Source organism: Dermacentor variabilis, unplaced genomic scaffold (assembly GCF_050947875.1).
Source record: "Dermacentor variabilis isolate Ectoservices unplaced genomic scaffold, ASM5094787v1 scaffold_12, whole genome shotgun sequence".
In the NCBI taxonomy this organism is placed as follows: domain Eukaryota; kingdom Metazoa; phylum Arthropoda; class Arachnida; order Ixodida; family Ixodidae; genus Dermacentor; species Dermacentor variabilis.
In genome coordinates this window covers 534,849-555,470 of record NW_027460280.1, presented here as the reverse complement: position 1 = coordinate 555,470, position 20,622 = coordinate 534,849, and the positions used below count along the sequence as shown (strand labels likewise).

Genomic DNA, 20,622 nt, shown 5'->3' with positions numbered 1-20,622 from the left:
GGAGTGCCGTAAAGGTTCATTTGAATAAAGCATGATTGGTACCTATGCTGCAGCAGTAGTTGTTATTGCATTTACTCTTTTGGTAATTTCGGTCTCCAAGCCCTGCAGAGTATGTTAGTAATTTGCATTGAAGTTTCTCGTAAATCCGTTGCGCGAAATAAGTAGTATTTTTATAGGCATAATTTAGGTTCGAATTTTACAACGCCCACATTTTACGACGCTTTTTCGCAGTCGCGAGAAAGTTGTATAATCAGGGTTCCACTGTATATTTTAATATATTGTATCTGTGCATAGTGGTCACAGTGCAAATTTTTTAAAAATGAAGAGCAGTTATCCGTACTGGACGAATGCGAAAGCATTGCAATCACTGCATGATGCCACAACGCAAGGTCGTGGGTTAGACTCCCACCAAAGGCCGTGGGTTCAACTCCCAATAAAGGTTGTGGGTTCAACTCCCAACAAAGGTTGTGGGTTTGAGTGCCTTAATTAACTTTGCCTTATTTAACACCAAAGATTGTGGGTTTAAGTGACTTAATGAACTCTAAATTAGCTTTGCCTTAATTAACTTCACCTTTAACACCAAAGGTCATGGGTTCGAGGGCCTTACTTAACTCTATTTTCATTAACTGTGCCTTAGTTAGCTTTGCCTTAATTAATTGCAAAGGTCGTAGGTTCAACTCCCTTCAAAGGTCGAAGGTTCATAGTCCTAATATCAAAGGTCGTGGGTTTGACTCCCACCAAAGGTTGAGGATCCGTAGCCTTTTTGGACCATCGTTTGGGCCCACCAACAACGCCGGATTTTCCACCGCATGAGGCATTTGTTCAATGCTTTCGAATTAAAAAACGTTGAAGTGAAAAAATACGGAAGAAGTAGCCCCCAGTAGTGCTTCTAATGCACTTGTCCTCCTATTGGATTTGCCGAAATAAAGCGAAAGTAACAATTAAAAGCCATGCATGTCTGCGCCAACAATGATGCAGTAAGCTTTTAGCCACAATATTTTAAGTGAATAGGTAAGGCAACCGAAAAGAAACCTCAAATGATGTGGGTGACAAAGCTCTGGTAGTGACAGTTTTGGCAGGGCTTTGGCATCGCCGGGAGAGGGGACTGCCTTCCCTGGAAAACTCCGGAGGGAGCTTGGGCACCGGAGGGAGCTTGGGCACCGGAGCCTCCCCCCCCCCCCCACTCCATGTCAGCGCCTATGGCAAGGCTTCTTGTCAGAATAACACTGCGGTCACTAATGAATGCAGTCACCTTCTCAGTGTGTGGTAACAAGAGCTGCAAATGGTACGGGAAACACGATTTTGTTGCATGCCACGGAAATCGGAGGAGGAGGGTATGGCAAAAGCGTGAAAAAGCGTAGCGTCACACAAGAGGGACTCCGTGGCGAAGACCGCTATTAGATGGCGCCAGAGTAGTGCACCGTCATCTGTTCACAAATGGCATGCAGCGAGTGCGTCGACCAATACCATATATGGAAACAAAGCTCTGCATGAGCGGAGGTCTGTCTGAGCAGCTGCTGTGAATCGTGCCCATGCGTCACCTACACACTGTCTCTCACTATTTCCTGATTAGTGAGGCAGTTGCACAACACTACGCCCTGTTTGAAATGCGCTGCACGAGACCGATTGACGGCACCAAATAATATATAAACATGTATAGAGCTGCACTCAAATTTCACTTTAGAGTGTACGTAATCACTGGTGAATTTTTTTTGCATGAAAACCTACAAAGGTTTCAAAACCTGCACAATGGTTCAGTGTGTTGCCCGCCACAGCGGTGACAGGTGCCAACAGCATCTTCACCTCGAGACAGCCAGTGCATGTCCGCCGCCGATGCATGGCTAGTCAGTTGTTGCGCTGTGCGCCCGTGGCAGAGGCCTCCATAGCAGTGATTATTTCAATGGCCCACTCCAGAGTGAGAGCTTGCTCTTCCAGCAAACACCTTCTTTTACAGAATTACTAAGTCAGAAAAATGAAAAACAAGAAAAGGGAATTTATACCACAACGACTAGCACATTATGCACTTACACAACGACCTGTAAATAAAGTACCAACTGGCCCAGCTTTTGACTCTCCCGAAATATCTTTTTATTTAATGGTCTAGAATACGTGTACAAGCCGGTCTCTTACATTATTATCCAGTTCCTAACCAAACTCGCATGGGTCCACCTGTTTCTCAGTTCGGCAATGAAGTCCTTCGCTATTTTTCCCTCTCTTTGCGAGTGCTTGGCAGTAGAACTCGTAACGCAGAACAATTACAGAAGCCTTCGGCACATAGTACTTGTCAGCAGCGGCAGGCTTTCTGTAAGGGTGACGTTGTCAGGTCTCTTAATTGCCAGTAGTCTCCACAGTAATGAGTATGTTGGCCATCCACAGAAGCTTAGGAAGAGTGCTCATTTCTTGTCATCGGCAGTACCATTGGCGATGAAGTGTTGCTCCAGGACTTCAACATATTCCTCTCACTTTCCGGCTTCACCAGGGAATGCTTCCAATTTTGCCAAGACAGCTATCGGCGCGGGTGGCTGACAAATATTTAGAACAAAATAACAAAATATATGAGAAGGAAGGAAACCAAGGGCCCGATTTTAATTAGTCATATCAGAAAGAAGCCAACAAAGATGACAGCATGCAGGAAATTGCATGCAATTATTGATTGAATTAAAGAAATGATAAATAATGCAAATGAAAGTGGATTAAAAATCAACTGGCTGCCAGTGGGGCACAAACCCACATCTTCGCATTACGCATGTGATGCTCTTACCAATTGAGCTCTCGCAGTGCTGTTTTCCCACCCACTTTCTGGGGTATTACTAGTTAATAAATAATCATATCATAAGAAGCCAACAAACAATGACACCTAGGAAAGCGTAGGGGAGATTACTTGTACTCACTAATTGAATTAAAGAAATGATAAATTAATGGAAATGAAAGTGGATGAAAAAACAACTTGCTGCAGGTGCGGAACGACCCCACGTCTTCGCATTACATGTGGAATTCTCTACCAATTGAGCTACTGTGGCACCGTTTCCCCATCCACTTTCCTGGGTATTTATGTTTTACTACTAGAACTAATCTTGGCAAGTTGTTTTTTCATCCACTTTCATTTCCATTAATTTATCATTTCTTTAATTCAATTAGTGAGTACAAGTAATTTCCCCTAAGTTTTTCTTGGTGTAATTGTTTGTTGGCATCTTATGATATGATTATTAAATATCAGGCCCCTTGGTTGACCTCCTTTCGTCTCGTTAGTTAATAAATACATCCATTAGAAAGCGGCCAGCCTCAATGGCTGGCCAAAGATAAACTGTCGGCCCCTCACCCTGAGCTGACTGATATAGGCAGTAGAGTTACTGTATAAGCTCCCTTTAGGGAGCAGAGTTGTGCCTAAGTACGCCATCTTGGGTTCTAGTGCTATGCGGGAAAGCCAGTTGCCATACACGTACGAGACACACTCGCTGGGCAATGCTGAAAGCATTTTTTCCCCGCTTTTTTTTTCATAGTTTATTGTTTTGCGAGTACAAGTCAATCGCTCACCTCATGGTTACAAGAGTAGATGTTACGCTTGCAAGCCTTATTATCTAATGATTACTGAAAATACAGCATTGACGAACACAAGCTTACACTGGCACATGGTGCCAACATCTGTGAACCTTTCTGATTTCTATGTAAAGCATCAAATATAATGCTAAAGGCTTCCATAGATTACCAATAATTTTTATTAGGCATGCATAAGATCATGGCTCGTGCAGCTGAAGGACGTGAATGTGCGTAATTCAAGAAAGAACGCTGTCACGTCCAACATTCTTTGTGTATAAAGTTTGAAAGCGAAATACGATCCAGGTGAATGACAGGAGGAATTGCCTGTAAATACATTGCCATACATTGCCATAATTGCCAATACATTGTATGCATTGACCTCACCCCCCCCCCCCCCCCCACCACCACCACCACCACTATGTTGATTCTAACAATGCCAGTGCATCCTTGTCGCATTTTACATGTCACGGACAAATTTAGCCATGTTATAGGTCTCGTATGTAGCAGACACACATGCTGACTAAGGCTGCATGCATTACATGGTTATTGTACAAGTAAACTTCTCGCGGATACATTCAATTGTGGTACTTCTCCAGTACCATTTACCAGTACCAGTACCAATTTTGACCTTCTGGGGTTCTTTAACATGCGGCCAATGCATAGTACACTAGCGTTTTTGCATTCTCTCCACCCCCCCCCCCCTGAAATGCACTCACTACAGCCGGGATTTGATCCCGCATTCTCAGGCTTAGCAACGCAACGCCATAGCCAATACACTACCACGGCGGGTACAATGAAATCAGACTTGATGGTGTTTAATATTATGAGTGGTCAGCAAGTCACAAAACAGGAAAATGAGTTACCAAGTGTATGCAAGTACAAACACTTAGAAGTATGGATCAAAGGTGGAGAACAGAGGTGCTGGGTTTCACAGCAGGAAAAACATAAATAAATCTGCAATGTAAGATTGGCAAATAATGTGGCTCAATGTATGAAGCATGCCCCAGTTAAAAGAACAGGGTGCAGTGCATGAATAGAACTTACTTGGGTGACTTGAGGTCCCTGTGAATGATGCTCCGAGAGTGGAGATAGTTCATGCCGGATGCTATGTGCTTGCTCCACTCGACCACAGTGGCAGGCGGGATGACGCGGCCATTCTTGAGTGCGTCGTACAGTTGCCCATAGGGACAGTATTCCATCACTATACAGAAGCATGGCTCTTGAGTGCACACGCCCCTGCATCAAGCAAAAGAAGGACTGAAAATTCATACACAGATGCCAATTATAACATCTACAAAAATGGTATTAATGGCCAACTTTGGATGGTGCAACTGCACTGTGACAGGGACGTATAATTAGCAAAACAATCGAGGCTGCAACAGGCAGTGCAAATCAATGTTTACTCAGTGCAGCAGATGATGCTGCTGAGGCTTGAGCTACTATTTGCACGGCCAGTTATAGCAAACAAAAATACTGTGCCACAAAGCAAAGAATATGAAAACATGGCGTGATCCGACCTATCATTATGTTGTAATACAGTCGAATCTCAATAATTCAAATTTGAAGGGGCCCAAAGATTTATTCCGAATAAACAAAGTTTGATTAAAGGAAGCTCATTAATGGAGGACTTACGTGCAGTGTAGCGTTAGGTGGCAGATGTGCACTCAGCTAACACATCAGTGGCGCGTTTTGAAACTGTGGCTATGGTCCCACTTCTAAACAAAATTTTCACCACCGCGAAGCCACATGTCAAGGCAAATTTCACATATAACCCACACCCCGACCATGGCCTCCGATATTTGCACACACCAGCTGGTTTTCCTCTGGTTGTCCCAATCGCATGGAGAGAGTGCAATTTTCAGAGGTGGGCGTGGCTGGCTCCTCCTCCGCGCCGCTCGTAACCAATGGGTATTCATGCGTCGGCAAGGCTTTTGAGCCTAGCGTTCTGGTACAGCTGTAGCGGCTTGGATAAGGCAAGAAAAGAATGTTCTTGTGCTGCTATATTTTTCCCGTAGTAGTGCTCTTTTACTGATTTGGAAATGATAGCTCAAGGTGTACGAGGGGCAAAGTGCCTGCTGGAGTCTATTTTCTCAAATGTGTTTAACTCTTTCCATACCACGCCCACTGGGCATCATTGGACCACTAACAATGGTTTGAAACGCCGCTTTCGAGACCTTCCGAACCACTCACAGACACACTGCGCTATCAGACGTAATGGAGGAGAACTACATGTTTGTTTTCTAAGCAGTTGTCTTTTTGCCCGCCAGGCATTAATTTTTGAACGCACTCCGAAGTTTCATGATCATAAAAGCAGAAAACAAAAATTGCCGCCTGCGGGAGCAGTGCGCGCTTCGAAAGATCGCAGATCTTGTGTTTTCACTGCATCTGCAGCTGATTTTATCGATGGATCAGGCAGCAGTGAGCTTGAAGATGCTGCCTTTTCGTCGGACTTTGACTTTGAGAGCGATGACGACACAAGCCAGCCCGGAACATTGGTGGCTGCAGCCTGGTGTGCCATACTGCAGTACTTGCACTTAAATATTTGTAGTGGAATACCTGTTCAATGAAAAATTTTGATTGTTTTCGGATAGTGACTATTAGATGGCAATACATATTCTATGTCTCATCATTTTTGTCACATTTCTTTCTTAGTAGATTTAAGCATGTCTTTACAAACTTTGTTCAATTTTATCCCACAATCTTGATTCTCTAAATTTATATCTTTTTTATGACATACACCTTGTTAATAAAACTTTTATGCATGAAAAGTGCATTCAGTCTGCTTTTTGGTTATGTATTACATAAAATATAGAGTGCAGTATTTCCTTCAGAAAAAAAAGTCTGGTGTAACCTACAAAAAACACCTATTTGTCCCATGGCAGGAAATGAGTTAGCTACAGGTGCATACATAAAGCTCGTATAGGAATGGAAAATTTCAATGTATATGTGCGAGCGTTGTGCTGCCGATGAGGCGGCAGTCGGGCAATTTTGTGATGGGTCCTTCTTTTCCCTCGATACAGTCGTCCGGAGTATGGTGCACACCGCTTCGATAAACTTTTGACATTTCTGCAGTCGCAATGATTTTAGCAATTGCTTTATTCAAAATTAACCATGTAGTAAAAAAATAATCAGAACTCTCTCACAACATTTACTTTTTGCTTAAGGCTCACTCGGACTCGGACTCACTGAAATTCTACTCAGCAAGTATCACACTCCCGGGTCAGTATAAGTTTATTTATTTATCTACCCACAGCGCCACAGTGGCATTACAGTCTGAGTGACTGTAAGTGAGTCTGAGTGAGTTCACTCTCAAGTTAGTTTGCCAACCTATGCCATATCCACTCTCCATTCTCCTTTGAGCTCAGAGCTTTCGTTCACAAGGTCGTGATGACAATAAATCCAAATGAGGATAGGGCAGCCTCTCCAGAATTCCTATCTCGAGATGGCATCGAACCAGCTGGCTGATGTGACGAATTTCCCCATGACAAATTTTCTGATATGGCAATCGAGATTGTAACGAGTTGGCTCGTTCCTGCACCAACTAGCATGACAGCAGATACTATTCGGTTTTTCTAAGCTTCCGGAAACATGTGCAGGATTCAAAGGACACAAATGATTTGTGTAGACATCGTAGACATATGGGGCAGAGACTTGGAAATTGACAATGAAGCTTGAGACCAAGTTAAGGACCGCGCAAAGAGTGAAGGAATGAAAAATGCTAGGCATAATATTAAGAGATGGAAAGAGAGCGGTTTGGATCAGAGAACAAATGGGTATAGCCGATATTCTAATTGACATTAAGAGAAAAAAATGGAGCTGGGCAGGTCATGTAATGCATCGGTCAAATAACTGTTGGACCACTAGGGTTACAGAATGGGTACCAAGAGAAGTTGGAGTTGGAATCGGTTGGCGCAGGACAGGGGTAAGCGGAGATAACAGGGAGAGGCCTTCGTCCTGCAGTGGATATAAAATAGCCTGATGATGATGATGAAGCCATGAGCAGGTGTCAGGAGTCGGAATGCTTTAAAATGTTTCAGAGCTGCAAGCCTGAAACATTTTCAGCGACCTACGGGAGCAACAGCTGACAACCCCTAATGGCTTTAACATTCAAATGGGCTTCTTATAACACAGAAAGTAGCCCTGCTTGGGTTTGTCTGTACCTCATCAATATCTGTGCATGATTAAATAAAAAGGCTATGTTTCACGGGATGAGGATCATGTGTTTAATTTTTTTTTCTGCAGACATACACTCACTACATTCAAGTGAGTATGTAGAAGTGGAATGTCTTTGTGCAGGCTATATAGATAGGTTTATCATTTTATGAGTGAGGTTTCAAAGCTGGCTCACCAAAGAAGCCAGTTTCAAAGCAGTTTTGCCAGCTGGTATCGGCACTTGCTTTCATCCGTAAATTGCACCATCGTGATCTGGCGTGAAGCAATATGTAGCATGACCTGCCCACAGCAACGTGCTGCAATCACCTGTGTACTTAGACTGAGGTGCACGATAGAGAACCCCAAGTGGCCAAAATTATTTCGGAGCTCCATGCAACGGCATGCCTCATAATCATATCTTTTTTGCCTGTACACTCGGAATTTTGTACTGCAAAAGCAGGTATATGGACACTCCAGGCAATGTCATCGACATTTCCTCTCAGTTCCACTGAACGCCAGTTCTGCATCCAAACAAGGCAACAGCGCAAACACCAAGTTTAAGCAGCATGCACGTGTTACAAAGCAGTCTCACCAAAGCAGTCGGGGACTGCATCAGCGACCTCAATTAGCCCCATTTCCATACAGGTATCTCATGAAGAAACAAGGATGCCAGAACACCCTTATTACAGATGAACTTCACTTTGGCCTAATTGGGGTTCACTGCATATCATACTGACTGCAAATAAAGATGAGAACAACAGAAGAGAACACAAAAACGACCCTTATTACTTCCCATTTCAGGATATTTTACGCTCTGAGTAGTGTCAGTCATTATTGACGTTAGTAGGGTTAGAAGTGCCCTCTACACTACATCCCCCCTTGTCACAAAGGTGGACTAATTACAGGCTAATTACAGGCTAATTACAGGTCCAGTCTTCTTGGTGTAAAAATGCATTGACCCGATTGAGTGTGCCGAGAACAGCGACTTGGAGTCCCAGGGTTGTCTCCTCTGTCTCTGGCACTGGTGACAGGAGTCCTCCCACACTGTCAGTTGTCTCTGCTTTCTCTGGCACTGGTGACGGTGCCCTCCAACCAGGTGACCCGCTATGACCAGCAAAGGAGACAAGCAGACAACCGTTCCATTGAATCAGATCGGTTGGCGTTTCCACCACGTACCATCATGGATGCTGACCACAACTAAGCACTCAAGCAGCACACTTGGCATCTGTCACCCAGATGCTCTGGCCAGGTTGTAGACCCAGTAGTAGTTGAGCACAATGGTGGCGGTTGTAGTTCGTGGTCTGCCTGCACCTAGCAACCTTGTCACGCTCTTTGAAGGTCCTGTAGCCAGGCTGTTTCGGAGTAAGATGGTCAGGAAGTTATGGCAAACGGGTGCGCAGGCACTGAACTATCAGAAGGTGAGCAGGACTGAAGCCTGTTGAGCCAGGAGTGTCCCTGTACACCCGCAGAGCCATGTGACGGTCAACCTTCTTTTTCCACAGTTCCTTCACAGTTCACACTGCACATTCCACTTCCCCATTTGACTGTGGAAAAGCAGGGCTACTCGTGCAATGAGTAAAGCCATCTATTCACGCGAAGTCCGTAAATTCTTTCAACATAAACTATCGTCCGTTGTCGCACCGAAGAATTTCAGGCACACCAAATCGAGCCATCATGCTCTTTAACGTAGTAATGACTGATTTGCTTGGCGTTACACACAGAGTTAGTACTTCCGGAAACCTTGAATACTACTAATAGAACTACTAACACCAACTACTAATAGGAAGTCCTGACCTTCAAAATGGAAGATCTCTGCCCCTGCTTGTTGCCACAGGAGCCCTCTAGGGTATCCATCGGTATCATGGGTTCTGCCCTCTGCTGTCTCACAGTTGCGCATTGCTTGCAGTTTTCGACCACTTCCTTGATTCTATGGCTTATTCCAGGCTACCATACTGACTCGCAGGCTCTCGCCTTAGACCGAGCCACTCCGAGATGACCTTCATGTAACAATCGTAAGACCTCCGCTTGAAGAGCTGCAGGAACAACCAGTCAACCCCCTTTCAGCAGAAGTGAGTAGGCAACCGAAAGTTCACCATGGCATTTCCAGTACGCTGCCAAGTTTACTGGTAGTCTTGTCTTAGACAGCCAACTGTAGTTGCAGAACTTGACCAAGGTAGGGCAGATGCCATAAGACGCTTGATGCCTTTGCATTGTTTCCAAGTCAACGTGTGCACTTTCGTCAACGGTTTTCATGACCACTTACATGTAGCTTTGAAGAGAAGCAATTGCATCAATTGCAGCATTCGAAGAGGGAAGCGGAGCCCTTGACAATGTGTCGGCAGTAGCTACCAGCTTGCCTGGAATGTACAGTACCTTGAACTGATAGCGCATCAACTTGAATCGCAGGCGTTGTATTCAGAGTGGTAGCAAATCCACCTCCATGTCACCCAGAAGTGTTGTTAGCGGCTGGTGGTCTGTTTCAACAATGAATAGGAGGCCTCAAAGAAATTTGTCAAAGCACTGTATGGCCCAACTGAAGGCCTCCTTTTCCTTCTGGCTGTATATCTGCTCCGTCTTCGTGAGCGAGTGTGAAATCTTTCATCATCCACTCTCTGCTCATCGCTCATGCGTGAAGTTAGCTTCCTACGACGGTGCAGGCTTTCAGCAACTGAGATATCTCGGTTGCTGAAAGCCTGCATTGTCGAAGGAAGCTAACTTCATGCATGAGCGATGAGCAGAGAGCGGATGATGAAAGAGAGAGGAAAGAACAAAGGGACAAACGAAAGGTGGCTGTAATTCCCTACTTTCATAAGGTTTCCCACAACCTAAAAAAGGTTGGACAACGGTCTGGTGTAAACATTGTTTTTACAGCACCTAACAAACTATTAAGGTTGAGTGTGTTGAGCTGTCCCATAAGGAAACGAAAGCCAGGTTGTGCTACTGTGCACAAGGATCCTTTTGTTACACGCACTCGCAACGTGGTGTATAAGATTCCACTTTCGTGTGGGAAGTACTACGTGAGCCAGACGGGCAGATGTTTAAATGTGCGTCTGGCGGAGCATAGTAATAAAGTGGAGAGCATTGTAATAGATAGGCGTCTGGCTGCCCATTGTAGAAAATGTGACGCGAAGGCACCATGCTTCCCTCTCTTAAAACAAACTGTTGTTGTCTATCGCCACAGGAATAAGATAACGAGGGAAATTGTCGAAGCAGCTGAGATAGCTAGAGCAGGTGACAATTGTGTTAGCACGCCATCTATTCTTTTATCAAAGAAAGAGCATGAATTTTTGGGTGTAGTAGCCACATGACTGCTTTTCCTCCTTCCCTTCAGTGTGTCTGTTGCAGTGGCATCCCAGTAAGTGTATATATGCTCATCAGCTGCAATAAATCAATTGTTGAAAGTTAGCGCTCGTCCCGTGTTCCTGCTTCGTTCTTGTGTCATTCTTGCACTATGTATCCCAGTTTGTATGAATCCCACCAACATGGCCAAACTTCTTCCTCACCAAGAAACATCACAGCTTACATGCAAATTCTCTAGTCAGGAGTACATGCAGCCAACTAGAGCAGAGCATCTGCAACGGTGATGGGGGATCAGGGACACAATGTGGTTAAACTTGGGAAGGAGTTTGCACAAGGAAGTATGCTAGCCATGCTGGTTTTACGAGAGGGAGCTTGGCCATCAACATGTGTCAGCTGGGGATGTGGCACCTTGATCCTCATGTTGCTAAAGACCAGTCTGCAAAGGAGGTCAGTTGGCAAAGCAGCCAAAGAAAACCAAGCCACCTTAGCGAGATGGCCAGGAGCTTGCCTTGGACGTCTCAGTAAGACAGGTGATGCCAGATGGCTGGAATGAAAGGTCAGCAGTAGCAGTGAATGTGACAGTTCTTTTGCATGACACGAGTGCGCATGCACCATACCCTAGTGGAGAGTACTGGAAACGTTTTGAACAGCTTCGGTGGTTCGTGGAGCTGAGGACGCGCACATAGGTGTTCTCAGACACATGCGTATAGAATAGCTTAGGCAGCCTGCAGCATAGCCTATGTGGACATGAACTCATATTGACGATGCAGTGCCAATAACACATATTTGCCCTAGTGTTTCAGTAGATTATCCAGCTGCTCACAACAATAGTCAGTTAACGTGCAGTACCAGGTCAACTAGGTTCTAGGTACTAGGTACTAGGTACTAGGTACTAGGTACTACGACTAGGTGCTAGGTTCTTAGTTGAAATCAAGAAAAAAATGGGCATGGACAGGACATGTAATGAGCAGGGAAGATAACCGATGGTCATTAAGGGTTACGGAATGGATTCCAAGGGAAGGGAAGCGAAGCAGGGGGCGGTAGAAAGTTAGGTGGACGGATGAGATTAAGAAGTTTGCAGGGACGACATGGCCACAATTAGTACATGACCGGGGTAGTTGGAGAAGTATGGGAGAGGCCTTTGCCCTGCAGTGGGCGTGACCAGGCTGATGATGATGATGATGACGATGATGATGACTAGGTCGACATGACACTGATTTCGTCAAGAAGTCGACACGACACTGGCCCCAAATTTCAGCCATCAAGTGAGAAGACCATGTCACTGAGAGAGACACAGTCTTCTCGGATTGTCATAATAAGACCACGATGATGCCAATGCAACTGACAACAGCGAGCCTTTGTAGTGTGACAAACATTCATGCCAACGATGCCGACAAAACCAGTCTGCTGTACTGCCATGCGATTGGCTGCTGTGCAAAAACATTGAACCAACAATGCGATCACCACAGCAAGTACACTTGTATATGTATTTATCCATGCTCAAAGTGAGCCACAACATACTACTGAATTTGAAGTGTACAGTTGCTAGCCCTTGCCAGATGTTCACATTGAGTTTGAGCCGGTCCCGTCTCATTCAGCGCCGTTTAGGCCTAGCCCAGCCGCCAGGTTTGTGCATTACCGGCAGACCTGAACTAAAGGATAAGCAATTATGATGAAGGAAACTGCTTTTATAGCTCACTCCTAGCCTTAATAGCTTGAAATGAACCACTCCTGACTTCATACAATGCACACACGGCGCAGTTCACACCAACACAGGTACACGATTATTCTTTTTCCATGGCTGCCATGCACACTCGTTGGCGCTTTCATGAATGAAATGCAACTACACAGAGTGGTAGGTTTGTGTGCATTATGCTGACAAATTCCTTAGCTGTTGAGAGTTGCCAAACAACCAACAAGTGATGGATCCTTTGATACTGCAGCCTAAAAAAACGCCTTGCCCATTTGTCATGCGAGTACCGCAGGCATTGGCATTTTCGCTTGAAAGCTGTGAGCTGTAAATGAGCGCTAAATGTAAATGAGCTGTAAATGAGTAGAGGTTCAACAACATGCTGTCATGAAAATGAAGAATTAGACAGAAAACTAACTCTGTACTGGGTAAACATGCGCCCAGAAAAACAAGTAACATACAGGAAGAACGATAGTGACAAGCGCATGTATCAGTCATCAAAATCTGATCTATGGGTGAGCTATTTATACATGACTTGTCTAATGTTCCAGTGTAATGGCTGGTGCTCACATACTATTTTTTTTTATTCAGTTTACCCTACAGGCTCGGAGGAGCATTGAGTAGGGTGGGGGGGGGGGGGGTACAGAAAAATGACAAATATTTAACGCAAAAAAGGGAACTACATAGTAAGAGAAACAAATAAGTTTGTACATTGGAAAAAAGTAACGCTGTTAAACATTGTAAAAAATACATACAAATTCAAAGGAACACAATGGAAAACAAGTCCAAAGACAATACAAAGGTGAATACAATACGAAGTCGTACAACAAAGTCAAGCGAACATGTGAAGTTCCAAATGTTCACGAAATTTGGCAGGATCTTTTATTGAGACAATATTATTTGGAAGGCAATTCCACAGTGCGATGGTGCGCGGTAATGCAGAGTTATTGAATGACTGTGTGCGGCCAAAAATGCGCCTGAAACTGAGATGATCATGAAGTCGAGTAGATGTGCGAGAAGGAGTTTCAAGCGACAAGCGGCTGGACCATGAGTTATAGTAGTATTTATGAAAGAGGCATAGGAGAGCAACAGAGCGGCGGGAATCCAAGTCCGACAGGGGAACATCGCGTTTAATTTGGGTAATGTTAGATTGACGACTACAGCTAGAAGTTATAAAGCGGGCAGCACGATTTTGGATGGATTCCAATTTATCTATTAGGTATTGTTGATGAGGAAACCAGATCGATGAAGCATATTCAAGTTGAGGGCATACAAAAGTTTGGTAGGCCTGTTGACGGATGGTAGCTGGCGAGAGGTGCAGATGACGACGTAAAAACCCTGAAGTTCTGTTAGCTTTAGCGCATATCTTCTCGATGTGAAAGCTCCAGGCTAGGTTAGTACAAAAATAAATGCCAAGATATTTGTAAGTAGAGTCACGGGGAACTTCGGACGAGCAGATTTTGTAAGGAAACTTAGGATATGATTTCGTACGAGTGAAGGAAAGAATGCAGCACTTAGATGTGTTAAGTGTCAAAATTTGCCAACGGTCGCACCACTGATTAGCTAGGTGAAGGTCGTTTTGCAAAGTTAGGTGATCATCATGACAGTTAATCATTCTGTAAATGACGCAATCATGTGTAAAAAGTCATATGCAGGAGGAAATGTTGCTCGGTAAATCATTTATAAAAATTAGGAAAAGAAGAGGGCCTAGCACACTACCCTGGGGTACACCTGATGTTACAACAGACGTGGAGGAGCTAAAGTTATTCACAAATACGAGCTGGTGCCGATTAGATAAGAAATTGCGAAGCCAAGATAATGTTAATGAGTCAATCTTAAGAGCCATTAATTTAGCTATTAGATGACAGTGAGCAACTCCGTCAAAGGCTTTTGCATAGTCGAGAAAGATGCAATCAATAATTTTGCTGTTATTCATACCATAATGTAAATCTTACGTAAATTCCAATAGTTGGGTGTCACAAGACAACGCTTTACGGAAACCATGTTGATTTTGAAAGAAAAAGTTATTAGATTCAAGATGGTGGGATAAATGGGAGGCAATGATGTGCTCAAGAAACTTACAACAAATGCATGTTAGTGAAATGGGGCAGTAGTTACCAGGTGAGTGTCTGTTTCCATCTTTGAATATAGGAATAACTTTGGCTATCTTCCAGTCAGCAGGAAGAAGACCTGTTGATAAAGACTGCTGAAAGATGTAGTACAAAATCTGACTGGATATAGTTGACGTGTTCTTTAGAATTTTAGAATTAATACTGTCAATGCCACATGATGTAGAATCCTTTAGATCGTGTATTAGTTTTGAAATGCCTTCAACGCTAATATTTATAGGTGACATGAAGCGATAATGAAGGGCGGAGACACAGGGAATGGAGAAGCAGTCTTCATTGGTGAACACAGAACTAAAGAACGAATTGAAAGTTGAAGCATACTCCGATGCAGGGACAGGAACATTGTCAGCGTCATGTAATGTTACTGTATTACTGTCACGATCAGGAGAGACAGCTTGACAAAACTTTCTAGGCTTAGTGTGTAGAAGTGAGGACAAATCTTTGGAAAAATACTTCTTTTTGGCTTCACATATTGCTAGGCAGTAAGATTTTAAACAGTCCTTATATTTAGACCATGCCGAGGGACATGATAGCCACTTAGCAGAAGCGTATAACCTTTTCCTTTTATTTCGGAGTGATCTAAGTGATTTATTAAACCATGGGTTACGTTTGTCACTAGATATAGTGACTAGTGGCACATATTTGTCTACTAGGAGTGACATAATATTTCTAAATGAATTCCAATTCGCTTCAACAGAATTATTTGTAAATGATGGAAGAAACGTTTTCTGAAAGAAAACCTCAAGCTCATTGTTCACTTGTTCGTAATTTGCTTTGCTATAATCCCTGATAATCTTACGTTCAGCACCAGCGAATTTCAGTGGAACATAAATTGAGAACTGCAGTAGGTTATGGTCACTAAAGCCATCAAGTTGCATGACAGGGCTTATGCTATGTGGCTCTGTTGCGAGAATAAGATCTAATATGTTAGTACCGCGGGTAGGCTCAGAAACAATTTGCGTAAGATTGAACTCTAAACACAGCTCAATAAAATCACCTGAATCAATGCTCGACAAAGACAAGCGAGACCAATTAATATCAGGGAAATTAAAATCCCCAAATAGGTAGATTTTATTAGTAGGAAACTGTTCAAGGGACCTGGTAATACTTTTATGAAGATCGGACACGAACAAGCGGTCAGCGGCAGGTGGGCGATAACAAACGCCCATCAGTAACTTCCCGTATAATGTAGGACAAGCCACCCAAACTACCTCAAGAGCAGCGTCAGTGTCAATGAGAAAAGAAGGAATAGTTTTATTGATGGCCACCAACATGCCGCCCCCCCTTCTTATGTGGACGATCATGACGATAAATGGCGTACTGATTAGAAGTATGAAATAACTCGGAGTCACCTACATCTGCATTAAGCCAGGTCTCGGTTAGCAATACAACATTAGACATGCTATCTTCAAGATATGATTCAAGCAGGACACGTTTTGGCAACAGACTGCGGATGTTAGTAAATGATACTGAAAGTGAAGGTGCACATGTAGTTGATAGCTGCTGGGACTTTAGCACTGCGCACATCGGCAACTAGCTATCGAGCAGGTACTACAGAATCAGAACAACTGTCGTAAATATATGTGGCATTATCGATACGAAGTTTGTCGACATTCAGTTTATAAGAACAATTACGTTCTCTGCCAAATTGAAGCAATTTCCTACGTGCCTGTCGAATAGCTAGTGAAAAATCTTCTCTAATAGAGAGAGAGAGTAAACTTTAATGACGACCAGCAGTTCAGTCGGCTGGGCCTAGGCCTCCCACGATGGGACGTCGAGGTCTTGCCTCTTCGCCGCTTCGTAGGCCTGCTGGGTCGCCCAGAGTTGGTCGTCGAGATGGGAGCTGCGCAGGGCGGCGTGCCATCTCGACGAGAGGGTCACGGGATTAAGGTCTTGGTATTGATCTTTGCACTCCCATAGCATGTGGGGGAGTGTTGCCGATTCAGTTTTACAGACCTTGCACGTCTGGCTCGGGTAGATGTCGGGGTATATAGTGTGAGAGCGTGTGAGGGAGGGGTATGTATTCGTCTGTAACAGGCGAAGGGTGGTTGCCTGTGCCCTGTTTAACTTGCGGTGAGGGGTGGGGAAGGTTCTTCTTGCGAGGTAAAACGACTTTACAAGGTCGTTGTATCTTGTAAGGCGGTCGCGTCCTGCGGGTGCACCTGCACCATCTCCGGCACGGTTGACTAGTCCTCGTACCACGGAGTGTGTAACCTCGTTGAGGTTGGTGAGGTGCGGGTGGACAACGCCGGCGTGTGCTGGGATCCAGAAGAGGGTGATTTGATTTTCAGGCGAATGCGGGGCTTGTCGTAAGATACGGAGTGATTGATGAGAAATCCCAGTATTTTTCAGCTTATGTGCACTAGTGAGAATTTCCTGCTTATGCTTAAAGAACGTAAACTTGGCAATTACTGGTCGAGATTTATTTGAAGCAAATTTTGCCAGTCGGTGCACACGTTCAAACTGAGAACCGGCAGTTGTGATTTACAACTTATCTGAGCATAGGGCAATAATTTTTCTTTCTGTAGTCGACCAACTCTCTTTATCCTCGTCGGGGATTCCAAAGAACAACAGATTGCACCGTCGCATTCTGTTCTCAGCTTCGTCACAGCTTGACATTACTGCCAGAAGTTGATTGGCAAATGAGCCAGTTCCAGAAAGTACAACAATCTTCTCATCATGCATACAATCTGATTACACAAGCTGTGGCAACAACTTAGACAATAGATAGAATCAACAACATTCGAGAAAGTACATGCAGGCATGTCTTGAGCTGACTGATACATTTCAGTTAACAAGTGAAATCCAGCCCCAGGAAGAAGGACAAACAAGTATGCATGTCAAAACCGAGCATTAACCTTTTGAGGGTAGATTTTTTTCGCCACATGCAACTGCCCAGGGTCGATTTTTCTTATTGCAGATTCCAATTCTTCTTAGGGACTTATTTCGAAAAAAATTACCGTAATTTTTCTAAGGTGACCGTAAAGTGAGAAAAAGATCTTTTGCGTTGGCATATATGCACTCTTCATTCATGAATAACAACAATAAAAAAAGAAAAAAACTTATCAGAATTAAAAATTTGATGCACTTTTATGCACATAGTTCAAGGCTTTGAAAATCCGCACACGAGAATATTTCGCAAGTCTCAAATGTTCCTGCTCTTACGCTAATATTTACGTCCATAGCGTAATCGAACTGCATAGGTGCGCGCACTCAAGAAAACTAATAAAGGGAAAATCGGACATCCACCCGTTCATAGCAATTGCTACAAAGGAAACCGATACAGGTTCCTCGAAAGAAAGCCTCAGAGTTGAAGAAAAATTCAACCTGGTCCGGGACTCAAACCCAGGACCACTGCCTTTCCGGGGCAGCCGCTCTACCATCTGAGCTAACCAGGCGGCTAGCAGATGGCAGGGCGAAGTCGAATTTGTTGACAACACAGGAAGCAAAGGCAAGTGCTTGACGTAGTGGTTCTGCGGAAACCCGAAAGGTGGAGAGAAGTAATTAATAAAGGGAAAATCAGAAATCCACCCGTTCGTAGCGATTGCTACAAAGGAAGGTTTTTCTTCAACTCTGAGGCTTTTCTTTCGAGGAACCCGTTTGGGTTTCCTTTGCAGCAATTGCTACGAACGGGTGGATGACTGATTTTCCCTTTATTAATTACTTCTCTCTACCTTGCGGGTTTCCGCAGAACTAATACGTCAAACACTTGCCTTTGCTTGGTGTGTTGTCGACAAATTCGACTCCGTCCTGCCATCTGCTAGCCGCCTAGTTAGCTCAGATGGTAGAGCGGCTGCCCCGGAAAGGCGGTGGTCCCGGGTTCGAGTCCCGGACCAGGACGAATTTTTCTTCAACTCTGAGGATTTTCTTTCGAGGAAGCTGCTTGGGTTTCCTTTGTAGCAATTGCTACGAACGGGTGGATGTCTCATTTTCCCTTTATTAATTACTTCTCTCCACCTTGTGGGTTTCCGCAGAACTACTACGCCAAACTCAAGAAAACTGTTTGCTTGTGCGCCCATCAAAAAAAGCAACACGTGTGACAAACTTGCGCTAATCTTGATCTTATCACCAACCAGCTAGGGCAATTAGTTTTTGCGAGTCTTAAAAAAAAAAAAAAAGAAAGAAACGGAGACGCATGCACGGTGGCATCCTTGTATGCGCACCTCTGTGAGCACTAAACGAGCGAGAAACACGCGGTCGCCCTTTGAGCGATTAGTAACAAGATAGCCATAATTTTTGCAAGTGCAAAAAGCCAAAACCGCCCACGAAACAAAATCCAAACGGCCGCCCGCACGGGTGCACGCGGGAGCAAACTAGCGCTAAAACAAACCATGCAACGAAAACCGAGATAGGGAGGCACACGAAAAAAATTCCCTGTATCCCCAAATAGTGGCAGCACATGACAGAAAAGAAAACGTTAGGATATTGGTGCACTTTTTAAACGTACAGACGGCGCGTTAAATATATGGCACTGACCATTTGCGGACTTGTCTGTGGCGCCGTATATTTACGTCATTGACCGTCAAAGGGTTAAAAAAGCATCATCCTGATACTGCAAAACAACACAAACGCAAACAAACAAAAGCCCACATAATGAAGAAAAATTACAAAGCAACAAAAAAAGTCCAATTGTTCGTTAGCACACATACAATGGCTTAATTGAGAGTTCGATGGAAGCCCATCTGGGGTGCTATAATGTAAACCTATTGCAAACTATTCTATTCCAATTCTGCAATCAGTCTTCTACTATTGGTCAAAAACTTTTTTGAACTACCCCAACTTTGCCTGTCTGTCAAGCGACGTCACGAAAACCGCGATAGTTCCCCATCTGATATGACGCGTACACACTGATTATACATGGCTGGACCAAACAAAAGAAAAATAGTTATTTCTTATTCGATGCCTTTTCACCATTAGCCTTGAGCTATTGGTCAAAAGTTTTCAGGCTACACTCATTTCACCTGCCTGTCACGCGACGTCACAAAGCCGCGAAAACTTACCTTGTCAAAGCGACGTGTACGCTTTAAAGATGCATTAATATGCCGAACCAAAACTGGATTTTTTCTGAATAGCCGCAGGCTGCCCCGTTCTAAAAGGAATAAAAGATGGCTGCCGCCGATCCCTTGGGCAATGGCTACTCGCACCTGCCAGAGAGCATGGGTTTATTTGTGTACAACTCTTATGAGTTATTAGAGACCTTTAGCGTGTCCGCTATTCCGGCAAACCGGGACGGTTTGGGCGGATTACCAGATGGTCGGGGGTGTAAACGTGAGCGGCCGGAGCAGTGCAGCCGCCTGGTGTTGTAGGGCTCAATCAGACAAACACAGAACTAAAATTGTAGTAACCTACTTTATTATGCTTCCCTGCTGGTGCAAATTTTGGCAGCAGCGTAATTGTGTTCACAATTACGCCACTGTCGAAAACTTACACCCCAGCTAAGAAGAATATAGTAATTGGCTCTGTGTTTAGGTGGTTGAGCTTTGCACCGCCAGCTGGCGCCACCAATCTAGCCGCTCACGTTTACGCCCCCGACCATCTGGTAATCCGCCCAAACCACCCCGGTTTTCCTGGAATAGCGGACACGCTAAAAGTCTCTATTGCGGGGCCGTGTAACATTATCGAGCACTTTCGGCATGTTTATGACCTTGCTCTGCCAACTCTTCTTTGCTGAGGATCCATTTTAGCGGCATTCTTAACCTTCCGTTGCATGCCGCCGTGATTTTTGACCAGCCACATCAAGCCAAGTAAGAGAAAGCGAGCCAATCGCAGACGCTAGCACCACCCTCTTCATGTGGTCATCGATTTTCAGTGCAC

The 20,622-nt window shown here is 44.3% G+C and overlaps 1 protein-coding gene across 2 annotated transcripts in view; it reads right to left on the bottom strand.

Moving 5' to 3' along the window:
- Positions 1 to 20,622, bottom strand: part of LOC142566014 (mitogen-activated protein kinase kinase kinase 13-like) — a 673,242-nt gene that overhangs the window by 406,871 nt on the left and 245,749 nt on the right. For both annotated transcript variants that reach the window (XM_075676704.1, XM_075676705.1), the window contains one exon: positions 4,582 to 4,773. In XM_075676704.1, coding sequence (XP_075532819.1) covers positions 4,582 to 4,773 — 192 coding nt within the window. The remainder of the gene's footprint in view (positions 1 to 4,581; positions 4,774 to 20,622) is intronic.